Source organism: Cydia fagiglandana, chromosome 12 (genome assembly GCF_963556715.1).
Source record: "Cydia fagiglandana chromosome 12, ilCydFagi1.1, whole genome shotgun sequence".
Classification (NCBI taxonomy): Eukaryota; Metazoa; Arthropoda; class Insecta; order Lepidoptera; family Tortricidae; genus Cydia; species Cydia fagiglandana.
Window position 1 is genome coordinate 7,458,821 of NC_085943.1, and position 27,873 is coordinate 7,486,693.

Genomic DNA, 27,873 nt, shown 5'->3' on the forward strand with positions numbered 1-27,873 from the left:
CAGACTTATATATTCCTGAAATGAGGGTTCATACCTACCGACTGGAATTGGTTTCATGGCGGTATCAGATGGGTTAGTGTACGGTAACCGATGGTCATCTTGTTTAAAGTTAAGTACTTAGTAGTGTTTTTGGAAGTCATAAAAAAATAATTGTATGTGGTGATTTCAATATTAATTTGCTAGAAAATTCGCCATTATGTGGAAGGTTACTAAATACTTTTAAATCCTTCAATTTAGTCAATTTATTTTGTGAACCCACTCGAGTCACAGCAACCAGTGCTACATGTATAGATAACATCTTTAGTAATAATGACGCGATTAGTAAATCTGTTATTAACAACCTAAGTTCTGACCACTGTGGACTAAAAGCTTCTTTCAGCGGGAAAACTGAAGAAATTCCTCAAGATACTTTGTGCAGGCCGATTTCCGAAAGTCGCCTAGGTTTATTCAATCGTAATATTACTAAACAATTATGTTGTCTTTCATGTACCCAGGAAAACCCTGACTGTTTGAGTTCCGAGTTGTTTAATTGTATTAAAAAGGAATTTGATGCCTGTTTCATTCAGAAAAAGGTGCAAGGCAAGGCTAAGACTAAATTTAGCGACTGGGCTACACCGGATATTCACGAGAAAAGACGCCGGCTCTACGACTTATATGATTTAAAGGCAACTGATAAAAGCCCGGAATTTCTAGAGTACGTCAAAAATTATTCTAAATCTTTTAAAATGTTGTGTGTCGCCGCTAAAGCCGATTATTTGTCGAAAAAGATCCTAAATTCCAGCGATAAAGTCAAAACTGTATGGCAAGTTATCAGTAATGAAACTGGAAAACGTAAACTGAAGGATCCGCACTACAACCTACGAATTGCTGACACTTTAGTAAGTTCCGACCGTGAAGTAGCAGATCATTTTGAGCGGTTTTTCTCGAATATCCCGGTAGAAACAACAAGATCCCTTAATTCATCGCCAGACGTCGCTGAAGAAATTTTGAAGACAAATGTGGCAGAATGTACAGAAATCTTCAAATTTTCGTATGTCTCATCGAATATAGTTCTTAAGACTTTTAGGTCTTTAAATTTAAAGAAAACAGAAGATCTTTGGGGCCTGTCTGTCAAAGTATTAGATTCCATCATTGAGTCAATTACACCATACTTAGCTGAGATTTTCAACAGATGCATTGATGCTGGAATTTTTCCAGATATTATGAAACATAGCAAAATTATCCCTCTGTTTAAATCAGGAACGAGAACAGATCCCACGAACTTTAGACCGATTTCAATACTACCGGCATTAAGCAAAGTGTTCGAGAAACTTATTCTGAATCAACTATTGTCACATTTCAACAGAAACAAACTGCTTGATAGCAATCAATTTGGTTTCACCAAAGGTCGATCAACTACTGACGCCGGTGCGGTACTTCTAAAACACATCTTTGATGCTTGGGAAAAAGCTCAAGATGCTGTTGGAATTTTCTGTGATCTGTCAAAGGCATTTGATTGCGTTGATCACGAAAATTTAAAGAGAAAATTAAGCCGCTATGGGATAAAAGCTAGTGCCCTTGACCTGGTCTCATCGTACCTTTCGGATAGAACTCAGCGAGTAGTTATTAATGGAACTCAATCGGCGGGGTCCCCGGTAGCCCTCGGAGTGCCTCAAGGTTCAATTCTTGGTCCCTTCCTGTTTTTGGTATACATTAATGACTTACCAAAAGTTGTGCAAGATAGACATGATATAGTGTTATTTGCAGATGACACTTCCCTTATATTTAAAGTGGACAGAAAGGAAAATAGCTTCGAGAGCATTAATGACGCGCTATCTACCATTGTAAACTGGTTTACGGCAAACAATTTGCTTTTGAACGCCAAGAAAACCAAATGCATCAAGTTTACGCTACCTAACGTCAAGCAGGTAAATAACGGCAAGATTAAAATAAAAGGTGATACGCTGGAATTTGAGGACCGAACTGTTTTCCTGGGAGTCACTTTAGACTCCAAACTGCAATGGCATGCACATATAGGCACTCTAGCCGGAAAACTTAGTTCAGCAGCCTATGCAGTGAGGAGAATCAAACAGCTGACAAACGTAGAGACGGCCAGGCTGGTATACTATAGTTACTTCCATAGTGTTATGTCTTATGGAATTCTGTTGTGGGGAAAAGCGGCAGATATTCAGACAATATTTGTGCTGCAAAAACGAGCTGTACGTTCCATCTATGGACTGGGCGCTCGAGTATCCCTAAGAGAGAAATTCAAAGAAGTTAACATTCTTACCGTTGCATCTCAATACATACTAGAGAATATTATGTATGTTCGGAAAAACATCCACGAATTCAAGGTTAACAGTGATATCCATAACTATAACACTAGAAACAAACATAAACTTGCCGTGCCCGCCCACCGCCTCCGTAAGGTTAGTACGTCTTTCGTCGGGAACTGTACACGTTTTTATAACAAAGTCCCCACTGATGTAGTGAATTTACCACTTCACAAATTTAAGTCGCACATTAAGCACTCCTTGTTATGTAAGGCGTACTACACTGTAAATGATTTTATAAACGATAGAGATGCTTTTAAGCCGGTAGCTTGATTGGTTTCATTAGTATAATAAGAATTAAATAAATATTGTTTTTTTTTTTACACTGAATTAAATATGCTAGTGTCCAGTAGAATTGACACATGAGACAATGATGTTCTCGCTTGATTATATTGTTTAATTTAATTTTAGTTTTGGACACTTGGAGACCTTATACATCTCTAAGTACATATTTATTTATTTGATTTTTATTTTTGATTGTACATACTTACCTATATTTTTAATGTTTCTGACACTTAGAGACCTTTACATCTCTAAGTCAACTTAGGCTAGTAATTATGTGAAGCTATATTACTGTCTTTTTATGTAACATATGAGCACAAAATGCCGTGTCTTACAGCTACATGTTATTACTATTTTAATATTAATATAGGCCGGTAGCTTGAACATGTCATGCTCGCTTAAAAGTCTTTGCTTACGGTGGCGTTGTTGATCGGGTCGCCACTTTCCCGAATGAAGGTTGAGGGAGGCGATGGCTGAGATACGCGTCATACTCGTGAACGGGTGCTGTTTGTGGAGACTGGTCTGTTAAGCTAACACGAGCTATTATACTTAGTAACTTTTATTAATTAATTACAGTGAGACGCCTCATTCTGTTCTCGTATGTTTCTTTTCTTTTAATGAATGTATTAATTATACAGGATATTGACTCTTGGAGACCCTATACATCTCTAAGGATAACTTGATAAACTATATAATCTTATAGTTCTGACACCTAGAGACATTTACACCTCTAAATATTATAGATTTTTTGTGTGTGTTTTTTTATCTGTATTTTGTATGTAATTCGACATTAAGAGACCATATACATCTCTTAGTAATTGTAATACGTTAGATTGAATTGTTAGTTTTAATTTATAAAATTGTTGATGTTATTATTTTTGCTTTTATGTAAATTCAATGTTGACGTGTAAAAGTGCCCTTGTGGCCTATTTGCTGAATAAATGTTGATATTTGATATTTGATATTTGATATTTATAATCTCGTCTGCCAAGGTGTTTCGGCAGGAAAAACCTTGGCAGACTTATATATTCCTAAAATGGGGGTTCGTACCTACCGACTGGAATTGGTTTCATGGTGGTATCAGATGGGTTAGTGTAGGGTAACCGATGCCGACCTTGCTTACATAATCTCGTCTGCCAAGGTGTTTCGGCAGGAAAAGCCTTGGCAGACTTATATATTCCTGACATGAGGGTTCATACCTACCGACTGGAATTGGTTTCATGGTGGTATCAGATGGGTTAAATTAGGGGTCCCGCTGGCCACCTTTGAGAGCGTCTGCCAAGCACTTCCGGCAAAAAAAATACTGGCAGACTTCGCTTTTATGTGTCTACATGTAAATTTCTAACTGCTGCCATAACTATTATTTCGGTATCAGATGGGTTAAATCAGCCCCCTTTTTTCGCACCGGAAGTGGCCTTCTTTTTCGTACTTTCGGCAAGTTCCGCCGTGGCAGACTATCGAATTCGGACTTAGCATCACTTTTATGGTTTCCCATTGTGTATTTCATCGTGGTATCAAGTCGGTTAGAAAATTTGCGGCCGGCTCTTCTACTATTAGGTTAGGTTAGAACTGCGAGCCTTACAGAAACGAAATGCTACTTGAAAAGTGGGTTTGATTAGGTTCGAACTGCGATCCGCACAGAACCGAACTGCTATCTGAGGAGTGGGTTAGGTTAGGCTAGAACTACGACCCTCATGGCTCCTCTTCACGATGGGCCAACGCCGGCCACTCCAAGGGACGCATTTATTCGTTAGAGGGAGCAAGTGATATTGCTATCTCATTCTACCGCATGGCTGCGTCCCTTGGAGTGGCCGGCGTTGGCCCATCCTGTAGAGGAGCCATTATACAGAAGCGAAATGCTAGTAGAAAAGTGGGTGGTTTTACCTCCTTTTCTACATAGTGTACCATCTACAATAATCTTTCATCGGCCCCCATGGAAGTCGGTTTTTTTTTCTTAAAAATTATACAGTACATGGTTTTCGACACCCTGTGCTATAATAAGCACATTACGCAACTACGCCGAAAATTTTAATGGGTCATATGTATTGTAAAACGTTGCACGATACATGTGCGAATAGGTAATTTGCAACTTATGTCGATTCAAAACATTCTCTTCGGCCGTGTTCTAAAATTCGCCACCCTTTGCGAAATTCCTATTTCTCGCACTTGTATTGCAAATAACTATTAATAAAGGGCAAGTGAAACAAAAAGTGAATATTGAAAGTTTATTATTCATCAAGTGGGTGTGACATAATGGACAGGGTGCGTGGGCCGCCCTCGGACTATAAAATGAAAAAAAAAAAAGGTGAAAAGGTTGCAATAAAAACTAACCTTGGCAAATGAGCGAGCGAGCGCACATAAGTGCATAAGTCGAGGGAGACGAAAAAAACGCTTTAAGTGTATTTATTCACCCTGAAAATAATAATCTAATATACCTACGATGAGTTATATCTTCCCTGCCAGCCTGGCCAAGGTGACAATCGCTATCGCTTAAACATCGAAACGCTTTGTGTCTTTCTATCACTCTTTCATATTAGTGCGACAGTGACTATAGTCGGACCAATAAAAGTCTGCAGCGGATTTGATAGCCCACGCAGTGCAAGCGTCATTTTAAACGTCAAACTTCTATGAAATTATGAAGTATAATAAGAAGAAGCCTTTTCACGTGATATTCAGAGAGTTGGCCGCAAATAAAAACTTAAAACTCGATGACACCGCTGACAACTTCATTACTTTTAGAGCACTCCTGCAATCACTGAGCCTTGCCTGTGAACTCCAACTTCCAATAAATGGGAAAACATTAAGTATAATGGTAACATTCCATTTCTAACCGCAGCTGCAAATCGCTGCAGATTTTTTACGGTCTGACTATATTGCGTTGCGATCGCGACGACGCGTAAGCGATTAGCATGTTGGCTACGCGGCCTGTTATTTGATTTAGAGGTTATTGTTAGCCATATATTACCTACGACTTGTGACTGAGCGTTTCCTAAGTCTAGGCGATGACTACGCAAAGTTGCGCATCAATAGGGCACGTACAATACACCGGCGGGCGTATAATCGCTCCATTTCTATGTGATAACTTGATAAGACTTATAAGTCAGAACCAGTGGCCTAGTTTCTCGTTTTCAGATATCAGATTTATTTGCCATCAGAGCAAACGGGGCAAAAAATAGTCGTTTATAGGTAGCTTTTGCCTGTCATATATATTTATTAGATTCCGTTTCAAAATACGTACAAAAAGAATTATTGATGAAACATTGACGAACAGGTTACACAATATTTTTCACCACACCAGCTCGGAAAGGCTTACTTTGCACTTCAAGAACTGATATATACCAAAGTTGCATTTTATTCACATGTGAGGAAAAGTAATCAAATGCAAATTTTGAGTTATTTTCTTATGTTGGCTGGTAGAATTGACTTTTATATGATGATTAAGGATGATAAATATTTAATAACATTGATTTGGATTTGATTTTGTTTGATATTTTACATTTAATATTTGCCTCGGGTTGGTGTGGTGAAAAATGTTGTGTTTCACTCGGGGGCAAATTTTGTTTAACCCTCGTGCTTTGAAACCCTCGCAACGCTCAAGATTCCATTTTGGAACCACTCGCTACGCTCGTAGTTCAATTTTGGAATCTTTCCCTTGCTCGGGTATCAATATTAGCACGAGCGGTTAAACAACAACTTTGCCCCCTTGTAATACAAATAACTATAATCCGACTATTTCGTAGCGGGTGGATGTCATAGCGAGGGGATTTCATAGCCATATTAGTATTGAAACGAGAGCTTTTTGCGGGGGCAATATACTCGTATGTAGGAGACATAAACCATTAAACTTTAGGATAATGCTTCGCCTTTCCATTCACAAACCACTTTGTACATAATTTCGAGGGATTCGTTGTAGGTAGTAGGTACGGACCTATATTCTGCTATAACTCTGCGTAACGCACGGTCGTATTTATACTGGTCCTTTTTAGTTGAGCAATCAGTAAAATTAACAATATTCGCCTAGTTTTATGACGCTTATACTTAGTGTCGGTTCATAACTTTCATAAGTGAAACTAGCAAGATTGTAACAACTTTCATCGGGTCGAGTCTTCCCGTTAGGTATATCGAATTTGTGCTTTATTGCTAAACGTATTTGTAGGTAGGTACTTAGTGTATCTTTCATTTTAGTTCCGCAATCACGATACGTAGTCGGTACCTACGTCGTTTTTAATCGCTTTGTAGATTTTTCAGTGTATGTAATATCTACATATAGATTTTTCAGTGTATGTAATATCTACATATAGGTTTTTATATTACGTGAAGTAATAGTGCTTAATTACGGCAGAATTGTAAATTAAATTATATTTTATTTAATGCAACTAAACATTTTAAATATGTAATGAGATTACAACAATACATTAACGACTATTTATTATAAATATGCACCTATAAAGATATATAGGTAGGTACGTTGGATCGATTCTAAATCGTATAATTACAGAGTTTTAAAATATACACTAATAAACAGGTTTGTTGGTACACATATAAACTAAACATAGTTATTAAAGATAGATGAGTAGTGTCCGCGCCAATATATGTACGGACAAGTACCGAAAGTACGTTAGTTACCCATCGTAATTGAATCATGGTATTTAGTTACCTATTATCAATTTGACTCAGTGTACGGCCCAATTGGCCTGTACAAAATTGGTTGTTGGTAAAGCACTACGTAGCTACTATAATATATTTTTCCTCTTGTCAGCACGTAAGCCTTTTAACATTTTTTACAAGTATTTTATTAGTCTAGACACTGTAGACTGCTTCTAACAGACCGGATAAGCATGATTCTAACGGTTGCTACATAATATAAGTTTGTCTGTTTCGAAACGTAGGTGAATGTATGTACATAGCATTGTGACAGACAAATTCTATCACGATACAGTTAAGCTTAAATTTTATACGTCGCGTGCTTTATGCGTGTGCTGCGTGTTTTATACGTGCAGTAAAATATTAAATTGAACGAGGTTTAAATGCAAATGAGGCAGATACAAGTATGATAAAGGCGGTACTCCACCAGTGTGCATCACTGTGCGGCACAGCTCGGCACAGGTAATTATTCAGTACTTTAATGGGACAATGTTCCAATCTGTCGTATGGCTCTATGTGAAATCTGTAAAGTGGGTATTCTAAGCCTATGAAATTCACATAGACTCTAACCCAAATCTTAAAAGGTTAAAGTTGGCTCGATAGAAATAATCACGAGAAGATGTCTATTTTTCATATATTTTCAGTTCAATATCATTACCCTGCATATCGAAACTACAGTGTTAAATTTAAGTTTATTTACATCCAAGACTACAATTATGATAATAAATACTCACCTATAAACAGCCGGGGCTGAACTAGTTAGTTCACGAAACCATATTTATTTTTAACTTAAAATTAGGCAATTATCTTCATAATTGGTATGAGTAACCTGGTAAGATGTTGATCAATACGTATTAAATTACTCTTGTTTACGAGTAATTTAATTAAAACTAACGGCGCGATTCGGGAAATTAAGTAGACAGTATGGGGAAATCCCAAAGTATAAGAGATACAGGGAAACTGTCTTAGGAAACATTAGGTACTTTTTTGTGAAAAAAAAATGGTATAGTCAAAATTTTGGTCAAGTGTGAGTTGTCCCTAAAAATGATTAATTTTGATGAAATTTTTTTTTGACGCACATCTACTCAGTTTCATGAGGGAATCATTTTATTGTATGGGAAGAAAAAAATCGGGACAGCAGAAGTTAGTCAAATTTAAGAAAATCGTTTTCATTTTTACAACCCGTGTAAATTGAAAACCACTGCCCACTGCAAGGTTTTTATTTAAAAAATATTGCCTATTCCAGTTTTACATTTGAATTTGGAACACTTTATTTGGTTTAAAAAGGATTAAAATACTTTAAGATATTCTTACGCGAGCCTTACCTTACAAATCTAATTAAAAAAAAAACAAATTTTAAATTTGGAACTTCTTGAAACAAACAGTATTTTACTTGATATTTCATTGTTTAAAGTTAACATTATGTTAAGTTTTCGTCATGGAATTACCAAACTCGCATAAAGTAGATTTAATTGAAGCGTATTTTGTAAATTATCGTAGCTCTGTGAATGCGTTACAGTGGTATCGGGAACGTTATCCGGACCGCGATCAACCGGACCGCAAAATTTTTGACAAACTGGTGAAAAATTTAAGAAAGGGAGGCTGTTTTAAATTAAAACGGAAGAGACGAGCCACAGTAATAAATGAATTTACAACTATCGCAATCTTAGGATATTTTGAAGCCTACCCAAAAGCCTCATTGAGGGAAGCTGCTAACACTATCGGTGTGCATAAATCTACAGTACGAAAGGTATTGAAGGCTTACAAGTACAAGTGTTACATAGAAGGTCATCTTGTACAAGCATTGCTTCCAGGAGACACTGACCGGAGATTAGCATTTTGCCAGTGGTTTGTAGCATGCTCGATTAGAAACCCGTCTTTTCCAAGCCGGATTATTTGGACAGATGAATGCAATTTTTCAAACAATGGCATGTACAATAGAAAAAATAATCATTTTTGGGCACGTACAAACCCCTTCCGAACTACGGCAACCCATAACCAGGTCCGCTTTTCCTTTAATTGTTGGTGTGCAATATTAGATAATAAAATCTTTGCCATTAAAATTTACCATGGAACATTGAATAGTCAAAAATATCAGGAAATATTAAACATGGCTGTGGATTTAGTAGATATGGCAATTCCATTAAATAATTTGAATAATATCATCTACCAACAAGACGGCGCCCCTGCCCACAATAGTATCGCTACGAAACAGTTTTTAAATGAACATTTTCTTGATCGCTGGATGGGCACAAATGGCCCTATTAAATGGCCACCACGTTCACCCGATTTAACACCGTTGGATTTTTTCATTTGGGGGTACCTTAAAGGTCGAATTTATGCAGATACTTACAACTCGGTACAAGAGTTAAAAGACGCAGTGCATTATCATTTGAACAACATACATCACAACGCCTTGTCTAAAGCTACCAGAGGTGTTCTGAAACGCGCTCGTGCCTGCATTCGACAAGAGGGAGGCCACTTTGAACATTTACTTTAATGTAAAATTATTTTATTAAATTTACCTAACTTCTGCTGTCCCGATTTTTTTCTTCCCATACAATAAAATGATCCCCTCATGAAACTGAGTAGATGTGCGTCAAAAAAAAATTTCATCAAAATTAATCATTTTTAGGGACAACTCACACTTGACCAAAATTTTGACTATACCAATTTTTTTTTCACAAAAAAGTACCTAATGTTTCCTAAGACAGTTTCCCTGTATCTCTTATACTTTAGGATTTCCCCATACTGTCCCACTTAAAAAAAACACACTGTATATTTATTAAATAATTTGTTATAACTTATTTGAAATAGTGATATCATATTAATTATGTATTAAAATGGAATGCCAAATGTGTTAAAATGGAATGCTACAAAAAATAAACAATTTAATTTAATGTTACACTAAGAGTATATTAATGTTACAATAATGATAAATGAATATTATATAGAGAATGAATTGAAAAAGTGATTATTAAAACCAATTGACATGAAATAAAAAAAATACAATGTTACTTTCAAGGAAACAAATTATGTACCTACATACATAATATTTATAGGTATTGTAAAGAGATCATGCATGTAAATGATACTGTTAAAGCTAATTATGGTACAATAAAGGCTTTTTTATTTATTTATTTTAGATATGAAATAGTAAAGATAATTATCTTCCCTAATCTCTAATTCATTTCCCGAATCGCGCCGTAAAAGGAGATTACATATTAAGTAGGAATTAATTACGTAGGTATGTAAAGATTTCCTGTTGGTATAGATTTATTGTAATGATGTAATTGTAATCTATAAAATAAAACTAAATTAAAACTAAAAACTAATACTAAATAAAATCAGATAAAATTAAAATATATCTAAGTAATTGGGCCCCTTTGGCATGGTGCCGAGGACGCTGGCAGTATTTCCCCGCTGTATTGCTAAGCTAATACGTTGAGCGAGAAAGCTGCCAGCTCTTCGGTCACCAGTGAAGTCTATAATCCTTTTCGAAAGCTCCTTAAAAAGTTTTACAGCATTAGGGCCCCACGGGCCAATGTTCTCAACCCCAAATGGCATAAAAATATACTCGGGGCCGAGACCCCTGTACTTCTGCAATTTGAGGTTTTCGGCCGCTCTAGTATTAGTTTTATTTTATAGATAAGTTAGTTTATTTTCATTTTTAATATTTGTATCTACCTTATCAATAAACATAAACCATTGTAATCCAACATGTACTTTTTAAAATCAGAACGAAACTCCGTTTGTATGGGAAGGTGAAATTCGGCAGAGCATGCTGTGGACTCTTAAGGCAACCTTGAGAAGACCATAATGAAGGCGTAAACGAGTAATAAGCTTATTATCGCTCACTCCGAGGTCGACCTCCTTTTAGGCTTAATTTGTCTGGATTACAAAGTAGAAATACAAAAGGAGGTCTGCTAATTAAGCCGGCAATAGACAGTTAAATGTGCCACTACAACCCGTTCATTGTTGTAAGTTATTGGTTTTCTGCTACCCAAAGGTTGTCTGGAATTGATTGCTAATACCGTCTATTGTTGCCGTGTATTGTTGTTGTTATTGTGTTTGCTTGGACGCTGACTCAGAAAGAAGAGAGCAAGCTCTTAGTGGCGGAGAGGAAAATCTGGCGGAAGATTCTGGAGCATATCAGAGAGGAAGATGGTACTTGGAGGCGAAGGAAAAATAGGGAGCAAGAGGAGCTGGTTGCGATGCCCAATATAATTGGCGAGATCAAAGCCACACGACTCCGCTGGCTTGGTCACCTGGAGAGGATGGGGGAGGATCGTGCTGTGAGAAGAGCGTATGTGGGGCACCCGGGGGGAAAACGTCCGTCTGGGCGCCCCAGGTACCGCTGGAGTGACGAAGCCCAAAAAGACCTGTCCGCCCTCGGAATATCCAACTGGCGTGAAGTGGCGCAGAATAGGGCAGAATGGCGCTCTCTTGTGTCAGAGGCAAAGATCCTCTTTGGGTCACTGAGCCAGTGATGTATGTATGTATGTATTCTTTTTCTGTAGGTTTTCTCTTTTCATAATGTGGTGCACATAATATGATATTATTATTAAATCTATATTTAACATAATAGAATAATAATATAATTTCATTTAATCAAGTAGGATTTTACAATCTCTTTTGAACCGTTAAAGTCCAGGAAATGGTACGAGTAAATCCATCCAAGGGAGGCACCCTTGGTAACTTAATTAACGCCTACGCTGAAGTAGTCGCAGGTATATTAAATTACAATAATAATTAAATAACTCAGTGATGTATTTTTAGATTTGGCGCCCTGTGTTTTAAAATGTTTGCAGCCCCACAGCCCCACAATACTGACTTCCGCAGTCCGCCGCCCTGGGTTATGGCCCCTTTTTCTATAGCGCAGTTATTTTCTAACATCAATCCCTCTTTCCCACTTCCCACTGACGTACAGTTTTTTGCGGTAAGGTTTTCTGCAGGATCCAGTTTTCTGTTGTATGCGTGCGGGATGCTGCAAACTCGGGCCAATTTCGACATGTATAACTGTCAGATTTCGCATCCACGTCAAATCAACAGTTGATTTTATTGCATACTGAGTGTTGATTCCATCAACGGTGGATAATATCATTTGGTACAACCAAAACTCAACTCTAAACTAAGGGTGGTTCGGTTTGGTTTGCTTGTCACCCTAACTGTGGATTGTTAATGTCAAATTTTGACATTGTACGTATTCGAGAACTTATGATTTTTCCCACATCAACGGGAGATCAACACGATACGTCAAACGTCGCTTGTCGAATAGGGGTCCTGAATGCTCGTGTGAACGTTACTATATTAGCACGTAAACAACTGAGGGCCTACCGCGAACCAAGTTCGAATTGTTGCCTCCCTGTCAACCTTACGGACAAATTTACAAATGCGATAGAGAGGCAACACGTCGAACGTGGTTCGCGGTAAGCCCTCTGAAACGGGATCCTGAGGGCTTACCGCGAACCACCTTCGACGTGTTGCCTCCCTGTCACACTTACGTACGAATTTACAAGTGCGACAGAGAGGCAAGACGTCGAACGTGGTTCGCGGTAGGCCCTCTGCAGAAAATCGTACCCGCAAAAAACGGACGTCAGTGGAAAAGAGCTCTAATTTGTCGTCGGTGGAAATCACGTAATAACGTGCACCACTGTAATGAATAACAGCCATTACCTACTTAGAAAAATGTAGATTTATACTGTAAACTGAATAATGAATGAACAGTGAATCTATTGTAATCGCCGTACGATAAATAAATAAATAAAATGCAATGAATCATACATTAACAGTGAACGAAATACTTACTGGAGCAGGATGTAAGTCGTTGGTTGGCAGCTTAGTCTTGAGAGTTGCGTGCGCTGATATTCCTTTGTTTATATGAAACAATACAATTTAAATTATTATAATAACTTTGTTTCCTTACAGCTATCGATTTAGCGGCACACAGTGGGCGAGAATTTCGCGAGAATTTCACTACATCTGATGTAGTGAAATCATTTTATTACAGTTACCGAACATTGGGGTATCGCTCTTTCATTAGATAATTATTATAGCGTTAAAGATGAAGACAGTCATATTTAGGCCAAAAATATTGCCTTCATTAGTCTAAAACTCAAAAATTTAAGATCATTTATTACGTACGTACTCGGAAGAAGCACATTGTGATCTGCGAGCCTGTTATGGCACATTTAACGCTTTAACAAATCAGTTTTCTCCTTCGATTAAACGAAAGCCTCGATCAAAATGAATTAGGTATCTACCTATATTGACAAAGTTTGTGTCATTCCGTACAAAAAGAGCATCGTCTACAACACCTGAATTCTAATTTCGTTTTACTTGAAAATATCTACGCCACTCATAATTTAGGCCATTTAGAATGGTTAGTCTTTCGATAAGCTGTAGAATTTTGATTTATAGAGGTGAAATGTAAAGAAAATTTAGGGGACTAAATCAATAGACGTTCATTTAAATGTGCAAACAATTAGTGGCTTTAAAGACAATGCCTATAGGTATTTCGAAATGTTAAGACGGCTTAAATCTTCTCTTAAATGGTAGGCAGCTGAGATTGAGACGAGTAACTCAATGTGAAATTTAAATAATTGACAAAACGTATAGGTAGTCATTCCAACAACGCAAAATGACGTTGGCTTACGATGTGAGAATATTTAGTAGAAAGCTCATATTACCTACGCTGGACGTTAGGTACATATATACTATTTAATTATTTAAATGTGATTTGAAAACACTACGAAAGGTGGTGAAATGTGTTTTTCACCGTAAAACTAAGAAACTAAGTTATATAGTTTATATGTTACTTTATTACTCGTCGTTCGTTCTGTTAAGGATGATTCACGCTAGACCGGGGCCGGGCCGGGGCCGGGCCAGCCGGCCTAGCCAAGATTACAATCGCTATCGCTTCGACAATGAAAAGCATTATGTCTCTCTATCACTCTTCAGTATTAGTGCGACAGTGAAGTTGCGTTTCGATCGCTACGGAGCGTAAGCGATTGGCATCTTGGCTACGCGGCCTGAGCTTATAGCGCTTTGTTTTCTATGGAAACCACGTGATCACCGATCAGCCGTCATAGAAAATGACATCTCGGACGCTAGGGTCCGTTCTAGCGTGAGTCATCCTTTATTCTAAAACACAATTTTAAGGAAGATAAATAAACCTAAACTGTTATTTGCAATCGTCATGTTATTTTTAGGAGTTACAGCAAAATATAAATTCATACTCACGTGTGATCTCATTGCTAGTAGCATGTATGCAGAAGATTTTCTTAAACGTCTTTGTGAAGATGGCCTTTAGGTTCAACGCGTAGGTCCCGTAGACGAGGGGGTCCATGCACGAGTTGGACACTGCCATGACGAAGAATAGGTCCTGTAGCCGCGCCGAGACGTGCTTGGCCGACTGCCGGTCCACCATGTACCTAGTTAAAAAAAACCGGTCAGAGTCGGACTCGCGTTCCAAGGGTTCCGTACATAAGTCCGACTCACGCTTGACTGCACATTTCTAATAGGTTTTCCTGTCATCTACAGGTAAAGAACTATTTTGTGTATACAATGAGCTCTTTCGTTTGATATGTAACACGATATACTTTGAAAAACTTTATTTTTTAATTTTATCGTTTACCCCCCAAAAGTGGTCTCCATATTTAAAATTCATTTGTTTACGTTACATGTTCGTCTTTGGGTCACAAACTTAAATATGTGTACCAAATTTCAACTTAATTGGTCCAGTAGTTTCGGAGAAAATAGGCTGTGACAGACGGACAGACAGACAGACGCACGATAAGGGTTCCGTTTTTTCCTTTTGAGGTATGGAACGCTAAAAAGTGGCGTAGGTATCATCACGCTCCGCGATTGCGCCAATTAGGGTCCTATCTAAATTGGTTGTCCACTTACGCTATAGAATTTCCAATTTAACAAGAACCCTAAATGGCCATCTCGTATGGTGACTGTATATTCAGAATCTGTGCAGAAAGACGAGAGTCGTAGAATGTATGGGCTCCCTTACATTATATGACTCTTACTGCACAGACTCTATCTTTCAACTATTAATGCCGTAACCACAGAATAAATAATAGTACTAGGTACAGAAGACTCACTCTCTAACAAAACGCGTCTGTTACGATCAGCACAGGTATGGCCGCTAGGTGGCGACAGCGCCACGCGCGGCTTATGGCAAACCCCAAAATTGGGGTCGAACGGATGTACTTTTAGCTACCTGTAGCAAAGCGACGAAATCGCGGAGTGAGCCACGCCTCCTGCCGTAACTTATATTAATGTCCACACCACACGGCAAACAATCATGACTTTGCTTTTGCTTCAGCGATCTACATATTATGTAGCTTATATAGGAGCTGTTATATATAGACAACGAGGCTAGGGTCCGTGGTCCAATGTCATTGCGTCTCACTCTCTCATTAAGCAAAATGTGAGAAAAAAATACATATTGGACAAAGAAATTGGACAAGTGGAATACCACCCTCACACAAACTTGGCTGAATATAAATTAAATACCGTAATACTTCAGTATAGTAGTATTATTGAGTTCTGCGAAATATTTACTAATAACTATAATGAGTATTTAATAGCAAATTAATTAATTTTAATTGTTGTAATGAGTAGCGCTGGTGGCCTAGCGGTAAGAGCATGCGACTTGCAATCTGGAGGTCGCGGGTTCAAACCCCGGCTCGTACCAATGAGTTCTTCGGAACTTATGTACGAAATATCATTTGATATTTACCAGTCGCTTTTCGGTGAAGGAAAACATCGTGAGGAAACCGGACTAATCCCAATAAGGCCTAGTTTACCCTTTGGGTTGGAAGGTCAGATGGCAGTCGTCGGCTTTCGTAAAACTGGTGCCTACGTCAAATCATGGGATTAGTTGTCAAGCGGACCCCAGGCTCCCATGAGCCGTGGCAGAATGCCGGGATAACGCGAGGAAGAAGAAGAACTATAATGAGTATTTCTGTGACATCGATCCATTTATGCACTCTTTTGCAGCTTTAAAAGAACATACGAGATCCAAACTGCTGTTGATAAAATAAATTATGACTATATTTAGTAGGTAGTAGTATTATCAGTTATGTTTTACTTATTTTCTCTTCGCAAAACGCTTTTGTACCTTTTAATGTTTACATGTTTACTTTATGAACCTCCAGGTCTGTTCTTATATCTTTTTGTAAGTTATATCTATATTTTTATGTATGACTGTATGTGTTCTGAACAATAAAAAAAAAATATTAATGCCTTTATGCTATTTCGTTTCCCATTTGTTTTATGTTTTCTGAAAGGTACGGCTATGATGGATAGGATAGTACAATACGAATGTCATCGATCATTTATGTTCATTGCAATGAAATAACCCAATGTATGTCTCTACTTTAGTTATAGTAGTGTGTATAAACCATGTATGACTGATTGTTTCTGAATAAAATAAAAGTATTATCTATTCATGTATTAGTTAGGTACATAAAGGGTGTATCTTAAGAACTAAACATAGCCAGCCTCATAAAACAAGTTGAACATTTGAAATCGAGTAATTGACTTACATATTATATAAAACTTATTTGGGTGCTGAACAGCTAACAGATTTAACAAATTTCGGTGTAGGTACCTAAGTAATTTGAATATCATCATCATCATCATTCTAGCCTTCAGTCGCCCACTGCTGAGCATAGGCCTCTCTTCGTGTACGCCACTTATCCCGGTCCTGGGCTAGTCTCATCCAAAAGTGCCCCGCAATTTTCCGAATGTCATCCACCCAACGAGCCAACGGACGCCAGGCGCTTCTTTCATCCGAAAGTGGCCACCAATCCGTCAACCTTTTGGTCCACCTGCCATCACTCTGCCTAGCAACATGTCCCGCCCAACTCCATTTAAGCTTGGATATGACGTCACCCACGTCTCGCACCTTGGTGCGGCGTCGGATTTCGACATTCCTCACTCGGTCTTGCAGTTTAATGCCGAGCATGGAGCGCTCCATGGCTCTTTGTGCTACTCGTATTTTATGCACAGCCCCCCTAGTGAGCGTCCATGTCTCGGCACCGTATGTCATGGTGGGCAGGACACATTGATTAAAGAGGCGAGTTTTCAGGCATTGTGGAAAGTTTTCAGATTTGAGGATGTCCGCAAGTTTGTTGAATGCCGCCCAACCCAACTGGATTCTTCTGGAGATCTCCTTATCCTGATGTTTTTTGTCGAAAGATAGAATATGTCCAAGATACACGTATTGCGAATTTGAATATGATTAAGTATAAATATAACTTTTAGTATTAAGTAATACATACTTTATTTTCATTCAAATACGTTTCGCGTGAATAGTAATGATGTTTTCAAATCAATGTCGTAGATAACTTGTTAATATGTATGTATTATATTTATATGTAAATGCTTAAATGGAGTTGGGCGGGACATATTGCTAGGCAGAGTGATGGCAGGTGGACCAAAATGTTGACGGATTGGTGGCCGCTTTCGGATGAAACAAGCGCCTGGCGCCCCTTAGCTCGTTGGGTGGATGACATTCGGAAAATTGCGGGGCACTTTTGGATGAGACTAGCCCAGGACCGGGATAAGTGGCGTACACGAAGAGAGGCCTATGCTCAGCAGTGGGCGACTAAAGGCTAAAATGATGATGATGATGATGATATTTATATGTACAGTCAGCCAAGAAAGTGGTCCACGACTTTTCGACTCTATCAATCAGATGATAGAGTCGAAAAGTGGTAGACCACTTTCTTGGCTGACTGTACATAGATCAAATCCGGTTGTTATAATACCACAGAAAAGACAACTGAAAGTAGTTAACTTATTTCCGGCCATTTATGAAAACTCCGAATCCCCGTCACTGAGTGTCCTTACACTCCTCACGTACCTAATACTCTGATAATTCTATGTAGATACGTTATAGTTTAGATATCAACTAGTTCTCTTTTGCAGCGCAATTCGGGCAACCAATGTCACTTTTACGTTAGATAGAGTAAGATATCTATTAGATGTGAATTGGATCTCTAAGTCATATCCTGTGGAAATCGTTCAAGAGTATCTCCAGAATCGCGCAAATCACGCGTATTCGGGAAACGAGATAATCACAAGATCTAGAAACGATATAGAGATCAACTAGATTTACATTAGATATCGACTAGATGTGACTTGGATATCTAAGTCATAACTTGTCGAAATCGTTCAAGAGGACCTCCAGAATCGCGGAAACGTCAAATTTGACATATCTATCTTGTCGAAATCGTTCAAGAGGACCTCCAGAATCGCGGAAACGTCAAATTTGACATATATCTATCTTCAAAATATCTTTAAATTATCCATATCGTAACTTTTTGTAGTCTAGTAGAGATCTAATACATTTTCAGAATCGAGTCGAATGTCAAATTTGACAGGTTAGATCTTAAACATATCGTTATCGTATCTTGGTGATGTCTAAAAGATGTCTAATCTATGTCTATTTCAAAATCCAAATCGGGCCAATAGACTTCTTTAAATAAATCTACTATGAGAATGTCCAGCTGACAATAAATAGCACTTCCGTATATAACACTGTAGGTAACACATGTTGGTTTGCCGAAGGGTCCTTGAAGAAAACCGATCCCATTCATCCTATGCTTAATCCTAAATCAGATAGTCAGGAAGGGACCGGAATCGGATTACTATTTTTTGTTCAATTCTAAGAAGTGATACAAACCGAAGAAATACGTACATTGATACATATAACTTTATTCATTCCATTGTTAAAAACTGGGTAAAGGATGACTCACGTTAGACCGGGCCCGAGCGTCCGGTTTTCTATGGCTGTGGTGCTTACGTGATCACCGATCAGCCGTCACGGCCCGGTCTAGCGTGAGTCATCCTTAAGTCGGCCCGAGAACGTGTCAGTCCCTAAATGAACGTGTTTTTTCCAGACAAGGTCTAAACGTTACTTTATTGAATTTATCATCCTAGAATTTCCGACTGGTTTAAACTAGTAATCAATGTAATGGACCACGTGTATGAAGATAAAAGATAAAAAATAAAGATAAAAGATAAAGATAAAAATAAGTCTTCCCAAGCTTGCAGGTCTTGCGGCGCGATTCGGGAAGTGAATTAGAGATTAACTAGATACGATATAGTAAATATATTATCTTCACTATTTCATATCTAGTGAATCTCTAATTCATTTCCCGAATCGCGCCGCCGTTGGCTTAACACATTCACTGCCAGCGACCCGCTCTGCCGCTCGATGATTCGATCGGCCCGATCCTACTATAATATACGTCAATTAAAAGATCTAGAAAGTCTAGAAACTATATAGGATTAAATGTGTCAGTGTCAAAAGTGACGTTTTTGTTTGAAGAAATGGCATATTTGACACTGACATATGCATGCGTTTTCCAAAAAAAGTGTACATTTCATTCATGTCTTCAAAATATTGACTTCTTGGGCTCATTTTACTCAGAATCATTTGTACATTCACGCCTCATACACGAAAAAATGTGTCCAAAGATTTTCTTTCCAGATCGTCACATTCTTGTATGAATTTTTTTATTTGTATGAACGTGACGCACTGGAAAAACATTTTTTCATACGAATATTTCGGACACATTTTTTCATGTATGAGGCGTGAATGTACAAATGATTCTGAGTAAAATGAGCCCAAGAAGTCAATATTTTGAAGACATGACTGAAATGTACACTTTTTTTGGAAAACGCTCATATCTAATCCATATCGTGTCTAGATATATTAATTGATGTATCTTAAAGTTCGAATCGGACCGATAAGGCTTTCGCGTGTTATCGGTTACGCTCGTAGCGGGCAGCTCGAGTCGGCAATGAGTGGATGTGATAAATGACCGTTTTACGAGTGGGTAGCTACTTATTTTTATGTTATTTTGAACAAAAAAAGTCTACAACAAAATAAATAGGTACATAGCCATAAATTATACATAATTATAATAACCGATGTGAATAAGAGTGACATTCCATTTCCAACTGCAGCTGCAATACTGTTCATTTTCTATGGAAATTGACAATGACAGCGACGCGTTTCCATAGTAAAATGAACAGTATTGCAGCTGCAGTTGGAAATGGAATGTCACTTTTAGTGTCCGATGGTCCATCAGTATTTAAATACATTACATTATTATAACCGCAGAAGCGTCAAGTTATTTATAAGTGATTTCAAATCGAAATGTCCAATATTTATTACCTAAAATAAATAATAATAATTCAGCCTATATACGTTCCACTGCTGGGCACAGGCCTCCTCTCATGCACGAGAGGGCTTGGGCTACAGTCCCCACGCTAGCCCAATGCGGATTGGGGCCTTCACATACACCTTTGAATTTCTTCGCAGATGTATGCAGGTTTCCTCACGATGTTTTCTTTCACCGAAAAGCTAGTGGTAAATATCGAACGATATTTCGTACATAAGTTCCGAAAAACTCATTGCCACCACTGCTTACATTGTTTCATTTATTACCTACCTATCGATTTATTGTTTCGTGTTCTTGTAAGTATACTCGTTAGATATTTACAACATGGCAACATAAACTTTGGCGTTTTCATAAAGTCGAAAATTGTTGTTAATTAGGATTTAAGACAAAAGGCTCTGCCCACTCGCACTTCCAGTTATTCTCTTTGAATAGAGGCACAGAGAAGTGACTTCAAAAGAAAAAAGCCGCGCGATTGGCAATCAATACGTGTGCTCTATAAAGGATGACTCACGCTAGACCGGGCCGGGGCCGGGAGTTTCCGACGCTTCGTTTTCTATGGAAAGCACCACGTGATCACCGATCAGCCGTCATAGAAAATGACATGTCGGACGCCCCGGCACGGGCTCGGCCCGGTCTGTCGTGAGTCATTATTTTTTGGGTTCCGTACCCAAAGGGTTATTACCTTAAGACTCCGCTGTCCGTATGTCCGTCTGTCCGTCTGTCAGTCTGTCCGTCTGTCCGTCTGTCCGTCCGTCTGTCTGTCACCAGGCTGTTACTCATAAACCCTGATAGCTAGCTATATAGACAGTATATGCACGCTACGCGACGCTATAACAACAAAGAGGTACTAAAAACAAAATAAAATAAATATTTAAGTGGGGCTCCCATATAACAAACGTTGATATTTTTGCCGTTTTTTGCGTAATGGTATGGAACCCTTCGTGCGCGAGTCCGACTCGCACTTGGCCGGATTTTATTTATAGTGTTCAATCTAAGTTGGAGAAGTTCGTTAAATATATCTTCGTCGTCATTCGTCGATATCACAGACAAAACATCCTCCAGACTGAGCATAGTCGCGCTACCCCCTCTGCCACGCATACGGTAATTTTACTCCATGTTCGAGTCGAAAATGTCTTTGTGTTACGTCCGTGTCTTTGAACGGACAAATTACGGCACGGGACTTCGCTCACCTCGTCCCGCGTACCCCCGCATTTTTGGCATCATCGGTTGCATGAAGTAATTGCTCTAAACTCGGTCTAGATGATTCCTAGTCTTTGGTCGATATAAAAGCAAAGCGGTCAGCCAAAAGGGCCAATATCCGACGAGGGTGAGCATGGAACGGTAGCTAGTAAATAATTAATATTGGCTTGTCCAGCCTACCGTATATTACATGAGCTAGGCAATCCGTCTGTATTTCTCCCAATCCGCATTGAGGTTACCACGATATCAAACGCAACGAACATATTTTCTGGCCTTAAGCCGCTTACGTGACAGCCAAGATTAGGTTACGCTTTTGTCGCGTATTTACTGTTAAGTATTAAGATTTATTCTTAATTTCCTCGATTATTTCATGACCTTAGAGCATTTAATAACCGGAGTCGCCTTTAAGAGCTTACCCCTCTGCCGAAAAACTTGCACAATTGTGCAAACTTTTGTATGGATTGATGTTTATCTGACATGGCTATTTTGTACGTTACGTACGTCAAGGCGTCTCCAGTTACTAAATGCTCTAAGTTCATGACTGATGTGTGAATAACGGGCTAAAATAATCAGCTGATCCTAGCGATGGAGCTGGATGCGACGGTGGCCCGACACGTTTTTAGCACGACGTTATGTGTAACTTTACCAAAGTCATGACCACGATGGTAAGGGTCATGCATAGCGTTAGCCGTCACGTTCGCGCCAGCGGCCGTTAGTCCGAAAGACAATTCGATAAGCTGTTAGCACCACGTTATGTGTAACCTTACCATAAAGTCATGGTGGCGTAGGGCATCCAGCAGCACGCGAACACGGCCACGATGGTGACTGTCATGCGCAACGTTCGCCGCCGCGCTCGCGCCAGCGGCCGCCGATCCGAACGACGCAGTTGGATGCGACTGTGGTCGGACACGTTTTTATCTGTAACAAATATTTACCTATTTATACAAAATTCACTGGGGCGACGAGGTTGAAGCGGACTTGCCCGATCTTTAAGCCGATAACTGGTGGGAGATTGCGCTGGATCGAGACAACAATAAAAAGATTATATTTCAAATAGCAACGATCAAATATATTCATTGGCTATGTTATTCGTAAACTAACCTCTACCCGCGACTCTGTGGGCGTAGAAATCGTTATACAGCCCTTCTCATTTGTAGGCAATTTCTTACTAAATAGCAACATCCATTATACCCTCTTAGGGAAAAGTATAACGATGTGAAAGTGCACGAAAATGTTCTTATTTATATACATTTAATATTAAAAATAAAAAAAATGAAGCCCCTATGCTACAGAATGTTGACGATAAGCTCCCAATTATCATCCAATATGACGTATAAACACGTTCTTGCATACTGCTTACTCCGAAAAGGTAAACTCCTTTACACGAGGCTTTACAAGTTTACACGCGCTGAATGTAATTCTTCGCATATCTAATATCTAAAAGCAATCTAAAAGGGATTTCCTCAGTGTTGTCTAGAGATACACTTAAATCTTGTTGGTATCTAGGTATTTAAAATCGTCAAGTTACAGTTATAAATAAATGATACACTTGAGGGTCTGGTAAAAAACCTCTTTGAGAATTTCCATCACACAGACTGCAAAAATTAAAACATGACCACTAGAGGCATAAATTTTATCAAAGTCAAGAGAGAGTATTTATTTAATGGAATACCCCTTAAAACCTCCAATAAAACAGAACAACTGATTATGGCTAGAACAGCCGATTGCAGATAAAATGAAAAGAAAAAAAATTATGTCATTGATAAAGTTGAATTTATTCACATCCGACTATATGGAACTCGAGACTAGAAATGTGGAGCTAAGTATACAGTTTACAAGAGTTTCAAGTCACTGTTTGTATTTGCACATGTCTCTGTCGCATGCAGTAAAATTGATAAAAGGCCAGCTTGTCGAGTATAAGTGTATGGCCTGGTGTACTGCCATCTCGCCGAAATATTTTTCGCCTAATTTCACTTCCCAACCAACTTATTGCAGTACTTTTAGTTGGCAAACCAATGCTTAGCATATTATTATTTAGCATAATTTTTATTTGACCACAATTTTATTTAGCAGATGTTCATTTTACCACGATTTATTTAGAAAAATAGTCACTAAGCAAATGTTTTATTATACCTAACTATTTATTGTTACATAACGTTTGCCAAAATTGAAACTTCGCATACTTTTTATTTGATCACAATTTTATTTAGTAGATGTTCATTTTACCAAAATTCATTAAGACAAATAGTCACTGAGCAAATGTTTCAACTTTGCTAACTCTTAATTGTCAAAAAACGTTTGCTTTATTTATACTTACTTTTCATAATATATTTTGATGGCTATTTGACCTGTTGGTGGCTTTTTTTTTAACAAACGTATCTACATATTTCCATGGACGGGTGCCACTACGCTAATAGATTTGATGACTGAACCAACATGTTTTAGGTTAGATGACTGCAATCCCCAAGAAAACGAACTGTTGCCAGAAAAGTGGGTTAGGTTAGGTTAGAACTGCGACCCCACGAAAACAAACTGTTGCCTCAAAGGTGGGTTAAGTTAGAACTGCGACCCCCGAGAAAACGAACTGTTGCCAGAAAAGTGGGTTAGGTTACGGTAGAACTGCGATCCCACGAAAACAAACTGTTGCCAGAAAAGTGGGTTAGGTTAGGTTAGAACTGCGACCCCACGAAAACAAATTGTTACCTGAAAGGTGGGTTAGGTTAGGTTAGAACTGCGACCCCCGAGAAAACGAACTGTTGCCAGAAAAGTGGGTTAGGTTAGGTTAGAACTGCGACCCCACGAAAACAAACTGTTGCCTGAAAGGTGGGTTAGGTTAGAACTGCGACCCCCAAGAAAACGAACTGTTGCCAGAAAAGTGGGTTAGGTTAGGTTAGAACTGCAACCCCGAAGAAAACGAACTGTTGCCAGAAAAGTGGCTTAGGTTAGGTTAGAACTGCGTCCCCACGAAAACAAACTGTTGCCTGAAAGGTGGGTTAGGTTAGATTAGAACTGCGACCCCCAAGAAAACGAACTGTTGGCAGAGAAGTGGGTTAGGTTAGGTTAGAACTGCGACCCTACGAAAACAAACTGTTGCCTGAAATGTGGGTTAGGTTAGGTTAGAACTACCACCCCCAAGAAAACGAACTGTTGCCAGAAAAGTGGGTTAGGTTAGATTAGAACTGCAACCCCCAAGAAAACGAACTGTTGCCAGAAAAGTGGGTTAGGTTAGGTTAGAACAGCAATCCCCAAGAAAACGAGCTGTTGCCAGAAAAGTGGGTTAGGTTAGGTCAGAACTGCGACCCCACGAAAACAAACTGTTGCCTGAAAGGTGGGTTAGGTTAGGTTAGAACTGCGACCCCCAAGAAAACGAACTGTTGCCAGAAAAGTGGGTTAGGTTAGGTAAGAATTGCGACCCCACGAAAACAAACTGTTGCCAGAAATGTAGTAAACAAAATTACTACCTCCATCATTGAACTGCACATCTCGAAAAAACTACCTACGTAACGAAATAAAATGCTACTGTAATTTGTACCATGAGTAGTTGAGTACTATATTATTAGGGTATTTAGTAGTATGCATCACAATATTAGGCGAAAAATAATTTATGCCTATCAATACATTCGACATAACAATAAAAGACATTTTGAAACATGACCAACTAAATATTTTGCCATACAATAATATTGTAAATAATCATTTGCGACATGTTATATATGCGAAACATTGGTTTGCCATCTGATAGTTTTGCCAAATGATACTATGGGAAAAATAGTTTGGGAAGTGATAATTTGCCATACAATTTTCGGCCACATATTAGTAAACCGTATGGCCTAGAGTTGTGTACCTAACTACAATTTACACGACTTCTGAAGGCATGTGCATAACTGTTCTAACTCGGGGCACGAACCCTTAAGGGATGGTAAGTAAGTAGTAAGGTAAGGTAGTAGTAAGTTTTTTTACCTTCTTCTTCTTCTTCTTCTTTGTCGTTCGCTCATGACTGAGGATCGTGACCAACAACTATGTTCCTCCATTTATCGCGAACAAGGGCTAGGCAAGGGCAAGGGCTTTTTTACCTTAAGAGGCTTGATATTAGACATGATATTGAACCTGAGGGCCTACCGCGAACCACGTTCGACGTGTTGGCTCTCATTCGCACTTGTAAATTCGTACATAAGTGTGACGTCGAACGTGGTTCGCGGTAGGCCCTCTGTACCTATAGGATTTCTAAATAAGCAAATGCATAAATATATGTCAATAAACTTCAATAATAAACATCAATTAGTATTCGTACCCCGAGTTAGCACAGGTGCCTATGATTCATGTGATAGGGTTAGGAAATTCTAGTTCGTTGGTTACGAACACATTTTTCGTCGCTCTTTTGACAAAGAGACTTTTGTTTCCTGAAAAAGGAGTGTCAACAAAAGCCCATAATTACACCAGTGTCTAATCTACGCCTCTTTGTGCCTACGCCTCAGTGTATGCACGTAAGTCATGTAAGGCTTTGTTAATTCGCAAATGCGCAGTGATGCGGATTTGCACGTGTGTGCCGTAACGCTCTATGCACGTGTATATAGTGATGTCTCGCTCGCCCACCGAAGCGGCGTACATGTCTGCATACAATGTGAAAATGTCATTCGTCGTTCCTTCCTCTTCCTTAAAGGAAAATTCTAACATAAAAGACCTGATTGAGTCAACTTTATACCGGAAACATTCGCACAATCTACATAAATGCCCAAAGACTCAAGTTGCTACATGTGTGCTTAATTACTCCTCTCGTTAACATTGAAACTTTATGAATACAGAGGGCCTACCGCGACTACCGGGCCTTCGACGTGTTGCCTCTCTGTCGCACTTGCAAATTCGTACGTAATTGTGACAGGGAGGCAACACGAACGTGGTTCGCGGTAGGCCCTCAGCTTTCGTACCATTCGTCGAAACTTTAAAATTGAAACGAGTTCGCACGTGTGTTGGGCATACATGGTAGTGACGGGTTTAATGCGGGGATTAATTGAAATCCAAATAGTTCCTGTTGTACTTAAGTAGATTTAAAACTTTTAACTCGCGTTTTGTACACATATTTAATTACACAAACGGGTCTACCGCGATATAATTTCATTGTTTTTACCTTAAATTCGGACGTGACGTTTCAGCTGAGTTGCACTTATGTAGATTGCAAAAATTAGCTAGATTTCGAACTTTAAATTCAGCTTAAGTGCATTTAATACTCGTATATCAAAATTGTTCGTAGAACTATCGCGATTTTTTGTTAAGATTAACCTATTTTTATTCTGATGTTTCGACGTAAGTTATATTGGTCGTCAATCAATCCATCTTTGGGTAATATGGCTCCATCGATAGCGTCGATGATTTAAGGCCCGTTCAGACGGGGAAAATTTTTCGCCAAACTGATTAAATTGTCCGATCAAATCAGGCCGCCAATTATTTGGCTCGCCGAATTCCACCGTCGATTATGACCGATATTACCGATAAAATGGGGTGTGGACACAAGATGACTAATTTGTGACGCTAGTATTCACGATTCGGGGCATTTTTTAATTTAGAGCGTTCAAATATCACCATAAAATTTTAACATTGGTGAAAGTGGTCAAATTGAGTCCGCACGGCCTGATTTGATCGGACAATTTAATCAGATTGGAAAAAATGTGTCGACACCTTTGCACAATCCCACATTCAGGGGACCCGCATTCGGGCCGGCGCTGCGGCTGACCAGGCCCAAGTTCTCAAGCGCCGCATATACTCGACGTTGCTCAACGACTATGAGTTTGCGGCGCTCGCGGTTGAGACTTTGGATCCCTGGTCAGCCGACATGAAAACATTTATAGGAGCACTATCGGCGCGGCTGGTTGACACCACAGGGGACCCCAGGGCTGGTGCGTACCTCTCTCAACGTATTTCCCTTGCGATACAGAAAGGTAACGCCGCCAGTGTCATGGGGTCCATGCCGCAGTCCGACCTGTTGGACGGGGTTTCTTTTTATAGTTTGGTTTTTTGTAGGTAAGTATATTTTATAGTTTGTATTTTTATTTTATTTCTAGTTTTAACTTTAGTTTTAATATTGTATCCAATATAAATAATAATTCATTAAAAAAAAAATTGAAATTGGAAAAAAATGTCCCCATCAGTGCCCTGTTTATCAAAAGCTTGTAACTTGTAATACAAGTGGAAGTCCCTTTCTAACAAAGGATGTCAAAACGGGACTTCCA

General features: G+C 38.9%; 1 protein-coding gene across 1 annotated transcript in view; it reads right to left on the bottom strand.

Annotated features, from left to right (window-relative positions):
• The window catches only part of LOC134669517 (adipokinetic hormone/corazonin-related peptide receptor variant I-like), a 147,426-nt gene that overhangs the window by 52,867 nt on the left and 66,686 nt on the right, over positions 1-27,873 (bottom strand). The window contains exons 5-7 of the mRNA XM_063527112.1: positions 22,417-22,567; positions 14,481-14,671; positions 13,047-13,108 (exon numbers count right to left, since the gene is read on the bottom strand). Of these exons, the coding sequence (XP_063383182.1) occupies positions 13,047-13,108; positions 14,481-14,671; positions 22,417-22,567 (404 nt within the window). The remainder of the gene's footprint in view (positions 1-13,046; positions 13,109-14,480; positions 14,672-22,416; positions 22,568-27,873) is intronic.